Here is a 15,494-nt window from a genome sequence, read left to right as displayed (position 1 = left end):
GCTATGACCTTGAAGGCAGCTAACATAAGTCATACTACTATGAGACATTTTTTTTTCAATAATGTCTGACAACCACCTTGAAATTTATAAGCAATACGTGGCATTACTTTCAAGTAAACCAATTCAGTATCTTGACCTACTGTAATCCATAAAGTATATGGGACAAAAAAACATATCACATCAAGAAGATCGTCACTATCCTGACTGCTAGAAAAACTCTTTATACCCTGAATTATCGTCGAGCGGAGTTTTTTGTTTTCACTGAAGTCGGATCCTTATCCGATGACATTCGGTGACCATGGACGTTAAGTGACCTAATGCAGGGTGTCGACTCCCTGAAAAAACCTGGAAAATCAGGGAATTCCTTTTTGGACCTGGAAAATCAGGGATTGTCAGGGGATTTCATTCAAAGTCAGGGAAATATTTCTTTATAACAGAAACATAGGGTAGAGGACTACTTCGGCCTAATCGCCCATTTTGGGCCTATCGAGCAGAAAACTTCAAATAAATCCATGATTTCAGAGTTATGAAGTCAATTATGCGTTTGGTACGATACTTAAGTTAATAAGCTACGGAACGAAGTCAATGAGAACGCGTGATATAAAGGTTTGCACCCATTATTCCCAAAACCAAAAGGAGCGCTCCGACCGAATCAATTTTTATCTTCATCCGATAGGCCGAAGTAAATTCATTGGCGTTTCAATGCGTTAGGCCGAGTTTAGAATCCGTAGGCCGAGTTTGGCGTCAAGAATCAGTGTTAGACTTTTGACAATATCTCAACGATTGGTTTTTCTTTATGAAATCTTACGGTACATACGGAAAGGTAAATAAATTTGGAAGCCATCAGTAATAATAACATTCCGTTTGGTGCTAAACTGCGCTAGATTAAGCAAGACTAAGTGCGGGTTGTACTTAATAGGCCGGAAATGGGGTAGTTAACCCTATTAATAAGTATGACTGACTTCGCTAGTTTCAAACAACTTAATAACTCGTTGTAGTTTGAGGATACTTACTTACCTTAAGGGGTGCATAGGGCCTTTGTGTAAGATTTCCATCCTGGGTGATTACTAGCTTTGGCCTTGACCTGTGCCCAAGTCAAATTTCGGTCAATGTTCTTAACTTCGCTGTTTAGGCTCCGCCGCCACGAGCCTCTGGGTCTGCCTACGATGTCCTACTGGATTCCAGTCCAGTGCTTGCTTGCAGATTTCGTTTCCGCTCCATCATAGTGTGTGGCCGACCCACCTCCACTTCCGTTCACGAATTTCTGCCTCTATCGGCTTCTGATGGCACAAACGATGAAGCTCGGAATTTGAGATCCAATTGTGGGGCCACCAGGCACGAATTATGTACCGCAGGCATCGGTTCCCCGCTAATACACACCATGTTTCACTGGCGTATAACAGCACAGACTTCACGTTCGAGTTAAAAATTCGGATTCTGGTGCGTCGACTGATCTGATTCGCTCTCCATACATTTCGCAAACTGGCAAAAGAAGCCCTGGCCTTCTTAATTCGTGCACCTATGTCGCTCGTGCTGCCGCCGACCGACGCTATCTGGCTGCCAAGATATTGGAAGCTTTTGACTTTCTCCACTGCCTGCCCAGCTACCGTGAAATTGGAAAGGTTTTCCGTGTTGACATCCAACGATTTGGTCTTGTTGACGTTGACGGTTAGACCTGCTACAAAGGAGCGTTCCAGGTCATCGAGCTTACTCTGCATGTCAGAGCGCCGTTGTGCTAATAATGCCACATCATCAGCCAAATCGAAGTCGTTGAGATGGATGGCATCATTCGTACGCCCATTCACGTACGTCGGCGTAGACTTCTTTAGGCCATTGACTGTGAAAGTAGTCAGGTAGCCTTGTTTACATGTTTGACGGTACGCGCAGTACATGTTGAAGTCGCTCACAGCCTCACCACTGACTCCGGTGTGAAGTGCATGCGGCGATTCATATGCCGTCGAGGTTCTCCGGCCGAAATATATTCGGACAACGGCACCAATTTTCAAGGCGCCGAAAGACTACTAAATGAGCAGATCGAGCAGCTAGCCGTTACATTCACGGGTACCAACACGAAGTGGATCTTCAACTCTCCAGGACCACCCTACATGGGCGGAGCGTGGGAGCGGATGGTGCGCTCCATCAAAGCTGCAGTGGACGCAGCATACAATAACAACCGCAAGCTAGATGACGAGGCGCAGGAGACATTCATGGTGGAAGTTGAAGCGGTCGTCAACAGTCGTCCACTCACGTATCTACCGCTTACATCGGAGAAATACGAGCCGAAGGTGAAGCCGATAACTGAAGAAGAACTGGTCTTGATAGTTGGCGATGGGAGAAGGAATGAGTGGATAAGAGGTCGTGTAGTCCAAGCAATCAAGGGGGTGGACGGAAGAATACGGCAGGCTATGGTACAAACTGCGAGGTGGCTAGTGCGTAGGCCGGTGGTTAGATTGGCGGTCCTAAAGGTTGATGAGTTGAGTAAAACTGGACCTGGTGGCCTGTGTTTGATTTGTATTTGTATTTAAAATAATTCATCTGACAATTTAGTCTTAATGAATAAATTAGAGCTAATTTAACACAGACCTAATCCGATTTGCAAAACGTTCGGTTGGTTCATTGAACTCGAAAAACTCTTCGACAGCCGTAAACGCACGAATACACGCTGAGATTGGTTCGTTGTTCCCAAACATGGTTCGGTGAAAACTTGGTTGCAGTAGCGTTGTATTCCGAAGAGATCTGCTCGGCACACGAAAGTTCAACATCGCAAGCAGGTCGGGGGCATCAGTTTCACCATTCAACAGCTTAGCAATAAGCAACGATTGCTGTACTTTACGTCGGCATCTATTGGGATACGGCGGCTAATTGTCAGGATCACTCCACCGCAAGTTTCTCAGTGCCAGACGAATGAACCGTTTCTGAACCCGTTCGATCCTTAGGCACCACGTGACATGGTGAGGATGCTAAACGACGGACACATTTTCCAAAATTGGACGGACAAGTGCACAGTACAATGACTTCCAACAATGTGGATCCGAAAAATCCTTCGCAACTTTGGAAATAAAGCCCAACTGTCGCGTTGCTTTCGATATGAGCGCTGAACGGTGTAAATCAAAAGTCATTTTTGTGTCTAGTTGAACCCCTAGATCAGTCACACTGGTAACTCTGGTAAGAGTATCGCCGTCGATATGATAGTCAAACAAAATTGGATGTACCATGCGGTGAAACGTGATTATCTGACATTTTTCCACACTAATAGTCAGTTTGTTTCTCTGGCACCAATCGGCAAACAAAATCAACGAGTTTTGCAGAAGCCAACAATCTTCTTGTGTGCGCACCACAATGTACAGCTTTAAATCATCTGCATAGACCAGTTTGACCAGGGAGAATGTTGGCACTGGGAACACTGCTTGTGACGGTATAGTAGCGGCTCGGGCGAAATGTCAACGAAACTATCACAGTGACAGAACCGAAAGAGAGAGTGTGAAGATCTACAGAGAGAGAGTGTGAAGATCTACATTGTCTCGTTTATTGTAGATCATTCTATTGAAGTCAATCTAGTAAACGTGCTATCAGAAGCTAATAATCATACCGCTAAACCTATTATTGAAATTAGTTGTTCCTACCTAAAGTTTTATACAAATTCATGCAAATTGAAAAAGTGAAAAGTATTGTCTAGTACAAATGAATTGTCCTTAAAACTACACATGTACACCGATTTTTCTAAAGTTTGTTCCCAATGTTTGTTGGTCGAATATGTTCCACGGTACGATTTCTACATTATAACACAAATACCGTCGTTGTGATTTGCTACAAGAAATCGTACCGTGGGACATATTCGACCGACAAACATTGGGAACAATAGTAATAGGCTGCCACAGCAACCCACGGTTCGGTACACGGTCAACGGCTCCAACCATGATCTCGTCGATTACGATGAGGAACAGTAGCGGTGATAATATCCTTGCCTCACACCCGCGATTACCCGAATCGGGTCAGACAAAGCTCCGTTGTGCAACACTCTGCATGAGAAAGCCTCGTACTGCGCTTCGATGAGGTTGACGATCTTATCAGAGACTCCCTTGCGTCTCAGAGTGCCCCACAAGTGCTCGTGGTTTAGTCGGTCGAAAGCTTTTTCGCAGTCAATGAATACCAAGTACAGGGACTCTTGGAACTCATTGACCTGCTCCAAGATGATGCGGAGCGTGACAATATGGTCCACACAGGATCTTCCAGCACGGAATCCTGCCTGCTGTCGTCGGAGAGTCGCGTCGATCTTCTCCTGTATCCGATTGAGGATAGCATTACACAGAACTTTGAGAACAATACACAGTAACATGATGCCTCGCCAGTTGTCGCATACAGTTGGATCCCCCTTCTTGGGGACTTTCAAAGTGCTCAAACCAACGTTTCAACTGGTCAGTGGGGTCGGTGAGCAACTGTCCAGTCGCTTCATTTACGGGCATCCTTGGGTTCATCCTTGCCCCGCTCAGGCGTCGTGAAACATCATAGAGGAGGCGGATATCGCCGGTTACTGCAGCTTTCTCCCCTTCATCAGCCAGGGAGTCCACCCACGCTTGCTTGTCCCGTATACAGGAACGCTTAACTTCCTTCTCTAGAGCCGAATACCGCTGACGGGCCTCGTTCTTGGCTCCTCGGGTCCTTGCTCGCTCTGTCGCGACTTTTGCTTCTCTCCACTCCTCGATCTTCCTCCAGGCATTCTTGATGCTCGTCCACTGTTCTTCTACGCTGTCACCTTCCGGAATATTAGCTGCGCGAGCCTCGAGTTCTTCGACGAACGATCTCTTCACTGCTGGGTCTTCCAGTCGGCGTGTGTTGAATCACCGCCCGAGTCTCTCCTCCCACCGTTGAACCCGCGCAATGCGTAGGCGGATCTCGCCGACCAGGAAATGATGGTCAGACGCGATGTCAGCGCTGCGTTTATTCCGAACATCAAGCAGGCTCCGTCTCCATTTTCGGCTGAAGCAAATGTGGTCGATTTGGTTCTCTGTATATCCATCACGGGAGACCCATGTGACTTTATGCACTGGGCGATGGGGGAAGGGACCTCCGATCACCATGTCGTTGTTGCCACAAAACTCTGCAAGCAGCTCGCCATTCTCGCTCATATCTCCGAGACCATGGCGTCCCATAATGCGCTCATAGTCCGAGTTGTCGGAGCTGATCTTCGCATTGAAGTCGCCTGTGTAGATCTTGATATCACCTCTTGGAGTCTTATCCACGACAGCATTCAGTTGACTGTAGAAGTTATCTTTGTCCTGCAATTCGGCAGCATCGGTTGGCGCATAACATTAGATTATGGTAAGGTTTCGAACCCCTTGTTCGGAATCTGGAAACGATTATTCTCTTATTGATAGGTTCCCACTTGATGAGCGCAGCCTGTGCTTGGGCGCTAAGCAGAAAGCCAACTCTACGATGTCGCGGAGCGTTTTCACCTCGCATACCAGAATATAAAAGTACCTGTTCCGAAGGCAGCTTGTGTTCTCCAAAGTTCGGCCAGCGTACTTCACTAAGTCCCAGGATTTCTAGCTTCATACGGCGGGCCTCACTGGCGAGTTGTGCCAGTTTACCCTGTTGGGCTAGCGTCAGTACATTCCATGTTCCAATTCTTGTCCGTTACTTACCGCTAAAAGTCGTTGCCATAAAATCAGTTCGTAATCTTTCACTATAGGTTTCTGTAACAATTTGAAAGTTTCGCAGACAGGAGGTGGTTGGCCTAAGGTCTCCTATCCGCCGTGATGGGACTGCCATCTTGGGTATAGCTTTAGAGGAGAAGCATTTCGTATTCAGCCGCTGGATGTCAGTCAGACGCTATTTGAGCCGCCCCTAACATGGAGAACAGACGTTCGGGTTTTGTAAGCCACATCCTCCGAAAAGGATGCAGCTCGCCCTTCCATGTCAGCATACGACCAAAGTTCCCACCGGGGTTGGTTACCCGATCTTCCCTAAGGTTACTCGTACCCCAGCCGGCGCCGCGGGGAGGAAGGGATAGGAGTTACTGGGCTGGCTTTCAATTTAATTTGCTCGATCCAGCTGTGTCCAACAAAAATCAATCCCTTGAGTGCATTGGAGCGCTTTTGAGCAAATGCAAGAATGATTAAGAGTTAAGCTGGGCTTAGACAAGGCAAGTCATTGATTGAACTCAGCTGAATTCAATTGGCTTGAAAAGTTGAGCCTGGTTCAACTTTTTTTCAGTTCAAGTCAGTTAAATGACATAGTTTACACGTTCAAGTCAGTTGAATTCAACTGAGTTGCTGATAATGATTTTTTTCTGAATACTTGTTCTTGTTCCTTATTGTGTTCTTAACAGCTTGATTAGCTCAGAGAACTAACTAAATGAGAATTTAGGATAATGGTCTTGCTTGGGAGTTTTTTTTTAAAGATTGCTTGGAGTAGCACTTTTATGATTGAATAATGATTCAAAGGTACTTAGACAAGCATTGCTTTGACAGCATAGAGTGGCTGTATTAAGTATTCTAGGTCTTCTTTGTAAACCTGGCTAGCTCGTAAAATTAGCTTCACAGTAATGTTTTAGTATGGTAATGTTGCTGCTATTGCAATTAAGATGGAATTAACTTACAGAATTTTGGAGATGAAAGCGTTGTTTTTACTATTTCCCACCGGAGGAATCCGCCCGCGAATTAACTTTTGGTTAAGCAAAGCTTACGGAGCTGGGTCTCAAAATGTGCTCAAGGTAAAACAAATATAATGGGATTAAAAACAAGTGTTTCATATGTGAAATTCAGAGTGACCAGTGAACCGGGAAAACCGGAAAAAGCTGGTTTTTGAAGTCTTCGGTAAAATCTGGGGGGGGGGACGTGCTGTCAAATCAGCCTACTGATCATCTTGTATGAAACTGGTTCCAAACGTAAACAAACGCTGTAGGTTTCTTATGGCTTGTTTACATTTGGAACCAGTTATGCGAGGTAGGCGACGATTGTTCGTATTTGACAGCCAAATCCCCCCTTGGGGAAAATCCCATGAATTTAGTTGACCCATCTGGAAAAAGTTCTCTCTTCGAAAGCAATAAGATTTCAAAACCCTTGGACTGGTCTAGGTTTTCAGGATAACTACAGTCACTCTGAAGAACTATTAAGAGAATTTTAGATTTTTTTTTCCAAAGCAAATTTGAGCAGATTTTAGAATGAATTCTAGAGATAACATCAAGGTATTTCAGAGAATATTTTCTAGGGAGCTTTAGGAAAACCTCTAGGAGAGTTTTTACTAGATCTCCCAAGAGTGAAGAAGATTTCAGGATTCTGGAAAAATAGCAAGGAACGCGAATTTTGAGGGAAGAATTCTAAAGTAATTATGCGTAGATCTAAAGGGATAGTCCGAGTATAATTCCAAGCGCATTTCGAAATGAATTTCTAGAGAATGTTAATGAGCATTCCATGCAATTTTCAGAAGAATTTAGAGGAGAACTTCAAGATAATTATGAGCAAAATTTGAAGACAATTCTCGGCGGGAGAATTTCCCCTGCCAGATGGTGTTGGCAGAGAAGGAGGATTACAAGTTTTGCTCACAAAAGCTAATAGCTAATTTAAATTCAAGCTCCAGTGACTTCTTAGAAAGAGTTTATAATTCGAAGAAAGATCCAGCAAAGGTGCTGCTGGCTTAAAAATGACCCATTTATCCTTCGGCTTCATCGCTTTCAGTTTTGTGCTTAATTAAAATACCTAAACCGCGATAATTTCCAAAACCTCCGGGAGAAAAACGGGAAAATTGCTAATCGAGATTTGCTGGTCACCATGAAGATGATTTGGAGATTTGGATGAATTTATGCCCCTAGGGTAGAATGCGGATCCTTCCCGTTTTTTGGCAACACGAGATTTTTGTCTTTTTTCCATTCTTCATGGGTTAGAGGTCCGTGTGGTATTTCATGAAAAAATGTCCATAAAGCACTAATATATTCTGAGGAAAGTTATAGCTGATGGGGTTGTGTTGCCGAAACCGGTTAGGCATTGCATCTGGAATTTTGTTTTTTGAAAATTACTGGAAAATCAGGGAATATCAGGGAATTTTGTTTTGTTCGTTGAGTCGACACCCTGTAATGTCCTCTTCAATTGCAAAAAGTCAACATGCGATCGTCAACGGACGTGGACGATCGCGTCCGGGTTGTTTGCTGGCGCGCTTGGCATAGAACGCCACAGCGAATCACGAAGAGCTACTGATTCCGATCAGTAGCGGTGTGGCTTCTAACTCCTTTTCCGGTGAAAGGACGCTCATGTGGGCTGCAGCTCGCTGCTTGCGGTTGTGTACTGGAGAACAATGTTCAACGCCACGCGCCGAAAGCACTGCTGCTGGAGTTTCATATACATCCATGGAGTGTCATATACACATGGGACAATTATGCTCACTCTAAAATTATCTTAGTATTCTCAACAATTCTCGCGATAATTCGCTTGAATTTTTCTCCATAATTCTATTTGCAAGTTACCCTTTGGAAATTCACCCTTCGAATATTTTCAAGAATTTACTTGGATTTAATATCAGACTTGTCTTGGAAATCTAAACAAAATTATCTAGGATCTGCGCAGCATCCTCTTGAAATTCCCTTTAATTTCTCTTCAGAACTCATTTAGATTTTTTTCATAAATTCCGTCGAGATTCTTCTAAAAAAATTTCAAAGATTGCTCAAGGCTTTCAGCTACAGCAAAAAGCTGTTGACGCACTCAATTAATCAATAGATTGTTCCACATAGTTCGAGAAATTCCATAATATTAGGACGACCGTCTTATCGCGTCTTCCCCTACAAAACGTCAACAAAACCCTTGTTCTGTCACTAAATAACTACCTACGGCAACTAACCTGCATATTTCCGTTTCGTTCTCTCATTTCAGCGATCCCACCGCAGACTACGAAGCCCTGAGCCCGGCCATCTCGTCTCCCGGACCATCGGTCAGTGAACGTGGTGGTCTAAACTCACCTCCACGCTATGTTAAACCGATCCAGCAGCAACAACACATCCAGAAACCGGCACAGCAGAAAATCATTGTCCAACAGCAACCGCAACAGCAAACCCTTACCGTCCCCGCATCGGCTGCCACATCAACGGTAACCAAGAATGGCAAAGTATATCAAACGGTTAAAACCGTCGTTACCAGCAGTGGACAGCAGAACAGAAAGAACCCCACCAAGGTCATTGTCGAGAAGGTGACGCCGGAATACGACGGTCCCGGTGCCGGTATGGTCCTGAGCAAAGACCAACCGCACACGACTCACCTGGCCAACGGGAAGGAAGTCAAAATCTATCGTGTCGCTTCGCTTAAGAACGGTCAAACGGTAAATGTAGCTTCCGGTGCCAATGCCAACAAGAAAGTTACCCTGCAATTGAAGAACGGATCTACGAATACAATCACCGGCAAAACTGGTGGAACCGTTTTCCTAAACAATAAAAATGTAGTTTTAACTTCTTCGCCTGGAAACGGTCAGACCGGAGTACGCAAGATTATTCGTGTCCAACAGCAACAGCAGCAGAATGGTCGGTCGATCCTGGTTCCGGTTTCGATCCAGGATTTGCGTACTATCAAGATTGTGAGTTCAGCTAATCTTAAAACCAAATCCGCAAATATCAAGCTGGCAGCTGCTAACTTACTGCAGCAATCTAAGCAAGGATTAATTCAGAATAATGTCGTTCTGCCCAAGGAACAGCTGATGGTTGATGATAGCGATGCAACGCAGACTTCCGACAGCGAGAGTTTCGTTTTCGAGGACATTATGCAACAGAGCAGTTCGGTAATAGACCAGGTTGAGCGCCAGCAGAAACATCAGCAGCAGCAGCAACAACAGTTGGTCAGCGATTCGGATGCCGACATGGATCAGGATGACGATTTGGATGGGGATGACAACGAAAGCCTGTCCGGCGCCGGAAAGCAGACCGCTTCCGGGGGATACCAGAAACTGGTCCTTACGAACGAGGAAAAACGATTGTTGTCAAAGGAAGGAATCAGTCTGCCGTCGTGCTATCCGCTGACCAAGCACGAGGAACGCGAGCTGAAGCGGATTCGACGAAAGATTCGCAACAAGATTTCCGCCCAGGATTCGCGCAAGCGGAAGAAGGAATACGTCGACGGGCTGGAGGAACGGTGAGTTGGGATTTTTTTTAAGTGACTTATGCAATCTATTCTCTAAAAATTTCAAAATTCCACTGGATTGTTTCCTCTGATCGCGTTGTCTCCTTTTCCTCACCTATTTGTCTTATTTTTGCTTCGATTCTGTTACACAACAAACATTTATTTTTAAATCCCCCGTAGCAAATGTTCCCTCACTTTTCCTCTCTTATACCATTATTCTAATTCCTTCTTACCTCTTCCCGCTTCATTCGCAGAGTCAAACAGTGCACCGAGGAGAACCAGACGCTGCTGAAGCGTATCAAAATCCTCCAGAGCCAGAACCACGATCTCATGAGCCAGATGAAAAAGATCCAATCGTTGCTGACTAAAGGAACGGGCAAAACTACCCAACCGGCTACGTGTCTGATGGTGCTGCTGCTCAGTATGGCCCTGGTGGCCGTACCGAACCTCAAGTTGGGCGGTTCCCATCAGCAGCAGAACATCCAGGATTCGATCGAGATGGCCGAACTGTTGCAGGATGCCGCCAGCGAGAAGACGCAGGTTCCGACACAGGCCCAAAATCGGCGCTCGCTTCTGTTCGACACCAAGGAACAGCTCGGCGACGCACTGGTCGATGAGGAGATGAACTTCGATGAGATCATGTCGTTCAATGTCAATGCATTGATCGCCAGCGAGCATGATTATTCCTCCGAGGAGGAACCCCGGGTCAAGAAGCCGAAGACCCAATCCCTGGTGGAGTACGATGTGGACGATGAAATCTGGAACGGAAGCAGCAAGATGCGCATTAAGCTGGAAATCGACGAACCAGACAACGGATTGTTCAATCAGAAAGCGAAACTTTTCCAGGAAGCATTCGAACAGAAGGTGAACCAACGGAGTTCGGAATACAACATAAAGTCGGAGCATACGAGCGAAGTGATCGTCGATCGTGACCTGTTCGATGCTATGTCCAAGCACGGTTCGGCCGCGTTGTACACCAGTTTGAATCTCGACACATTCGTGAATGCGGCGTCGAAGGACGGTGGTGCTGGTATTGAACTGTTGGCCACCAACGGAGGTGCCTCGGCAACGGCAGGAAGCGTAGAAGAGGTAGGTAGAAAGCTGAATGCTTCTCAACAGATTCAGCAGCAGAATAACAAAAGGAAACTGCTCCTCTAAGAAGGTGGAGATCCTCTATTTGCATTCTACCTATATGTTAATTCTTTTTCATTGGGCTGTTATTTCTACATGTGTAAATAAGTTCTATTTAGTTAAGAACCTATACTGCCGGTGGACGCATAACTGATCCGTTTTCTGTGGAACTTCCATATAACATGGGACAGTTAGGTATCCACACCGGCAGTATACTGATTAACACAAGTTTAGAGGGCTCTAGACTATAATTTTACACATAGTGTAATCGTATTGCGAATGGAAAGCATTTGTGCTATTGGTCGTTTTATACCGTTTAGGTTTACGAAATGAAGGATACAAACATTACACATTTAGTATTGAGACGTACTGGTATAAGTTTTGAAATTTTCCACCTGTTTATTTCAGATTAGAAAAGAATATCTGTTAAATCCTTTCCTTGTTGCTTGTTCCAAACTATATATTGTTTAGATTCTAATACTATTATCATTGTGCAATTCGACTTTACTTTCCTTACTCTATAAGCACTAACACACTTGAAGCTTCTAGCCACTTCTAGTTGCTTGAAATATATTTTCCTTTAATTAAGAAATATCATCTAGCTACATGAACTATTCTTAATCCTGCAAAGGAAATGAACGCACGGGAAATTATCGTCATATTAAAGAAAGCAGAGTAAATAAGTTAAGTTACAGACAGCATCTCTTTTCTAACAGCAGTTAAAACTTAACACAACAACTGGTGGTAAAATACAAATCAATTCCTAGCTTATGCAGATTTCTATTGTTTTCCTCACTTCGAACAAGTGAGCACCGATTTAACTATCTACACCACACACACGTTTGTTAGATAAACTAATTGGGAACTTATTACAGCAGATTGTAAAATTTAGCCACAAGTGTCGTGGGAGACATAGATTCGTAATTTTTAAACAAATAGAAACCGAATAGATGTAATGTTATCGTACACTACACACTACCATTTAATATATATCGCTGTATATAAACAGTAGGTCGTACCGGTATCACTACTAAAACGGTATCCGAAAGCCTAAGGGTGCGCAGTAGAACTCCAAGCTTTGCTGACAAGTCACTTACATCCATTTCCTCATAATCGTCATGGAATTTCCCTTGGAAAAGATAGATTCAAAGATTGACACAGTGATATCTGATAGTGCATTCGATGTATCTAGCTTGATCGGCTCATCAACGGTATCCTGGGCACCTAAAGTTGTGCAATGGGCGAACGTTAAAGACTTCCATCCTGGGGCCTGCTTGCTTCAGTTTTAACCTGGGCCCACTTGCCGACTTGCTTAATTTCCTCACCGCCGCTATGAGCCCCTGGGTCTGCCTCTGCTGCGATGTCCTGCCGGGTTCCAATCCAGTGCTTGCTTGCAGATTTCGTTTCCGGCCGTTTGTAAAGTGTGGTCAATCCACTTCCATTTACGTTCTCGAATTTCAGTTGATATCGGCTTCTGATGATGGTGTACTCCACTGATATGTACTATGTTTCCGGACGTGTCTGTCAACTCAACATTTTGTGGTGAGTTCTTTTCGGGACGTGTCTGTCAATGACATATGCCAAGACATGTGAAAAGGTTTGCGCTGCAGCCTCAACGTCATCTGGATCAAGGATCAAGGATGTTCTCCCATACTATGCTAGACAATACATCTATGATGCTACGGTGGTCAGCTTTACGGAAGTCATAAGAAACCGTAGCAGGATAATCGTCGAGTTTGTCCTCAACAGTGACAATTAAAGCAGGGTGATGTGGAATTAGCTTAGTTAGTGCACAAGGAGCCGAGGAAATTAATGGAGCCCTATCCTGTGTGCTCAGGAAGCAGAGGTCCAAACTACGATCATTTTCGTTAACTACATGGTTAATTTGAAAAAGCGTCGCTGCGCTGTAGTTGTCGAGAAGGCTTATAGCTCCTGCGTGAAATATACAACTATCAGGATCTGTATACAGGAACCCGCTATGAGATGGACTCCACGAAACGGCTGGCAGATTGAAGTCACCAAAAATGAACATCTCATCAACTGGAGTGGCACTTTCGATAACTGTGAAAACTGACCGACAGTGAGTATCGATTAGTTCATTGTCCCGGACTCGATCAGGTGGAATGTACAGAACGCATAGAAATAGTGTGCGATCACCCAGATTGATGGCTGTCCAAACCTGCTCCACATAGTTCCATGAATCGTTCTCGATGGCCTTTGCCTCCAACCACGGACAGCTACAAGGACACCTCCACAAGTAGATTTACGGCTGTTGTTGGGATTCCGATCGCAACGAAAGACCTCGTAGTCAGGACCAAAGACTTGACTGGAAAGCGTTCGATAATCGAACCACGTTTCGCACAGAACAATTACATCGTAACAATAATCCGATACAGCTTGGCGGTACTCTTCAACATCAGAATTCATTCCACCGGCGTTTTGGTAGAAGATCACGACGTCCTGCTTGCGGCAAGGAATCGAACGACTGCTCTCCCTGGAAATCACAGATACATCAGGCAATAACTGACCATCATCAAGTCTCATTAGATACTCGCCATAGTGAGTGGGTTGGAAGACCAGCCCCCCCCCCCCCCCCCTCCACATTCGACAGCAGGTCCAGAACGACTATGATGAACGGAGGCTGCTGATGGCAGGACTGAGACGGAGGGCTTGGGGGCTTCCATGGGGCTTTCTGAAGGAGATCGAAGCAACTCGGTGAAATTATAATAATCCTAGTATGCTATAAATATCAGTACTGCACCAATAAAGTTAGTTTAGTCTCATGTTTCAACCCAACCGGTCGTTTTTTCGTCCCTGGAAAAAAAAACAACTGAAATTTTTTTCACGATGGAGAGATTGGGAATAATGAAACTCAACGGAGCGAACTACAGCGTCTGGAAAACCAAGGTTGAGTTCCTGCTAATTAGAGAAGACCTGTGGCAGTACATTACCGGTGACGGACCGGTGGACACCACGGCCAATCTGGCCACTGAAGCTACCAGGGCAGCGTGGAACAGCGGTGACCAAAAGGCGCGGGCGACGATCGGCCTCCTGCTAGAGGATAACCAGCTGAACCTAATCAAGGACTGCAAAACAGCGAAAGTGACCTGGGAGAAGCAGCGGGGACGAGAAGGCAACACTGACGTCCAAAGTGTCGATCCTCAAACGAATCTGCGAGAAGCGCTATTCCGACGAAGAAGACATCGAGCAGCACATTTTTGAAATGGAGGGTCTGTTCGAGAGGCTGACGCTGACTGGAGAGGAACTGAGCAAGAGTCTACAGGTAGCTATGGATCTGGTCAAATCCAAGGTGGTCAACGAGGTGGCAAACCGTTGCTCGAGCGGCGGACTGGACTCGGTGCTCAAGACCCACGTGAAGCGCTTCTGCAACTTTTGTGTCATTTTTGCCAACAACCGGGGCACAAGCAGAAGGATTGTCCATCTCTGGCCGAGAAGCGGACAAGCGAACGGAAAGTATCAGATGGCCAGCGTGATAAGCGAAACCAACCACGGGTGCGAGCAGCTCGCGAAGAAACCCCGAAGAAGGAGTATTCGTTCGCGACGAGAGGAACTGCAACGGTATCAAATTCATGGATCGTTGATTCCGGCGCAACGTAGCACATGTGTGTGGAGCGGGCAATTTTTGTTGAGCTGAAAAGGAATCATACGCATGACGTGATTTTGGCCGATGGTACTGCGACGAAGGCGGAAGGCATCGGTTCATGCCAGGTAACTATGCTGTCTCCGGAGGGTGAGCCATCAATAGTAAGGAGGTGCTGCTGGTACCGAATTTCGAATCGAGCTTGGTTTCCGTGAAGAAGCTGACGGCAAACGGAGTTACGGTCATTTTCAACGTCAACGGATGACGAATCTTGAAGGACAAGAAGGTGATTGCGGCAGCAACGATTTCTGGGGGACTGTACTCCCTGAAGGTACCCCAGGAAGCACTGGCCGTGAAGCACCATACGTCAAACTGTCAGCACACTTGGCACCGTGAAGCCGTCCGTGAGCTGGTGACCAAGGGTATGGCAACTGGAATCGAGATGGAAGAGTGCGGCTGCTGAGTCGCCTGTGAATGCTGTCTTGAGGGCAAGCTGACACGTCTTCCGTTCCCCAAGAAGTCGAAGCCAAAGTCCAAGCAACCATTGGACCTTATTCACACCGATGTGTGTGGACCCATGCGAACCGTGACGCCCGGTGGGTGTCGTTATTTTCTCACCATGATTGACGACTTCACCCGGTTTACCGTCGTATATTTCCTGAAGCAGA

General features: G+C 45.6%; 1 protein-coding gene across 2 annotated transcripts in view; it reads left to right on the top strand.

Moving 5' to 3' along the window:
* Positions 1 to 12,236, top strand: part of LOC135708792 (uncharacterized) — a 59,008-nt gene extending 46,772 nt beyond the window's left edge. For both annotated transcript variants that reach the window (XM_065230939.1, XM_065230938.1), the window contains exons 3-4: positions 8,862 to 10,106; positions 10,349 to 12,236. In XM_065230939.1, coding sequence (XP_065087011.1) covers positions 8,862 to 10,106; positions 10,349 to 11,252 — 2,149 coding nt within the window. In that variant the 3' untranslated portion in view covers positions 11,253 to 12,236. The remainder of the gene's footprint in view (positions 1 to 8,861; positions 10,107 to 10,348) is intronic.
* Positions 12,237 to 15,494: the final 3,258 nt, after the last annotated feature.

The sequence above is a fragment of the Ochlerotatus camptorhynchus genome, unplaced genomic scaffold, assembly GCF_037179485.1.
Source record: "Ochlerotatus camptorhynchus isolate MF236.1 unplaced genomic scaffold, CSIRO-AGI_Acam_v1.1 ptg000335l, whole genome shotgun sequence".
NCBI lineage: Eukaryota > Metazoa > Arthropoda > Insecta > Diptera > Culicidae > Ochlerotatus > Ochlerotatus camptorhynchus.
The sequence above is the reverse complement of the archived record's forward strand: the minus strand, read 5'-3'. Positions and strand labels throughout refer to the sequence as shown.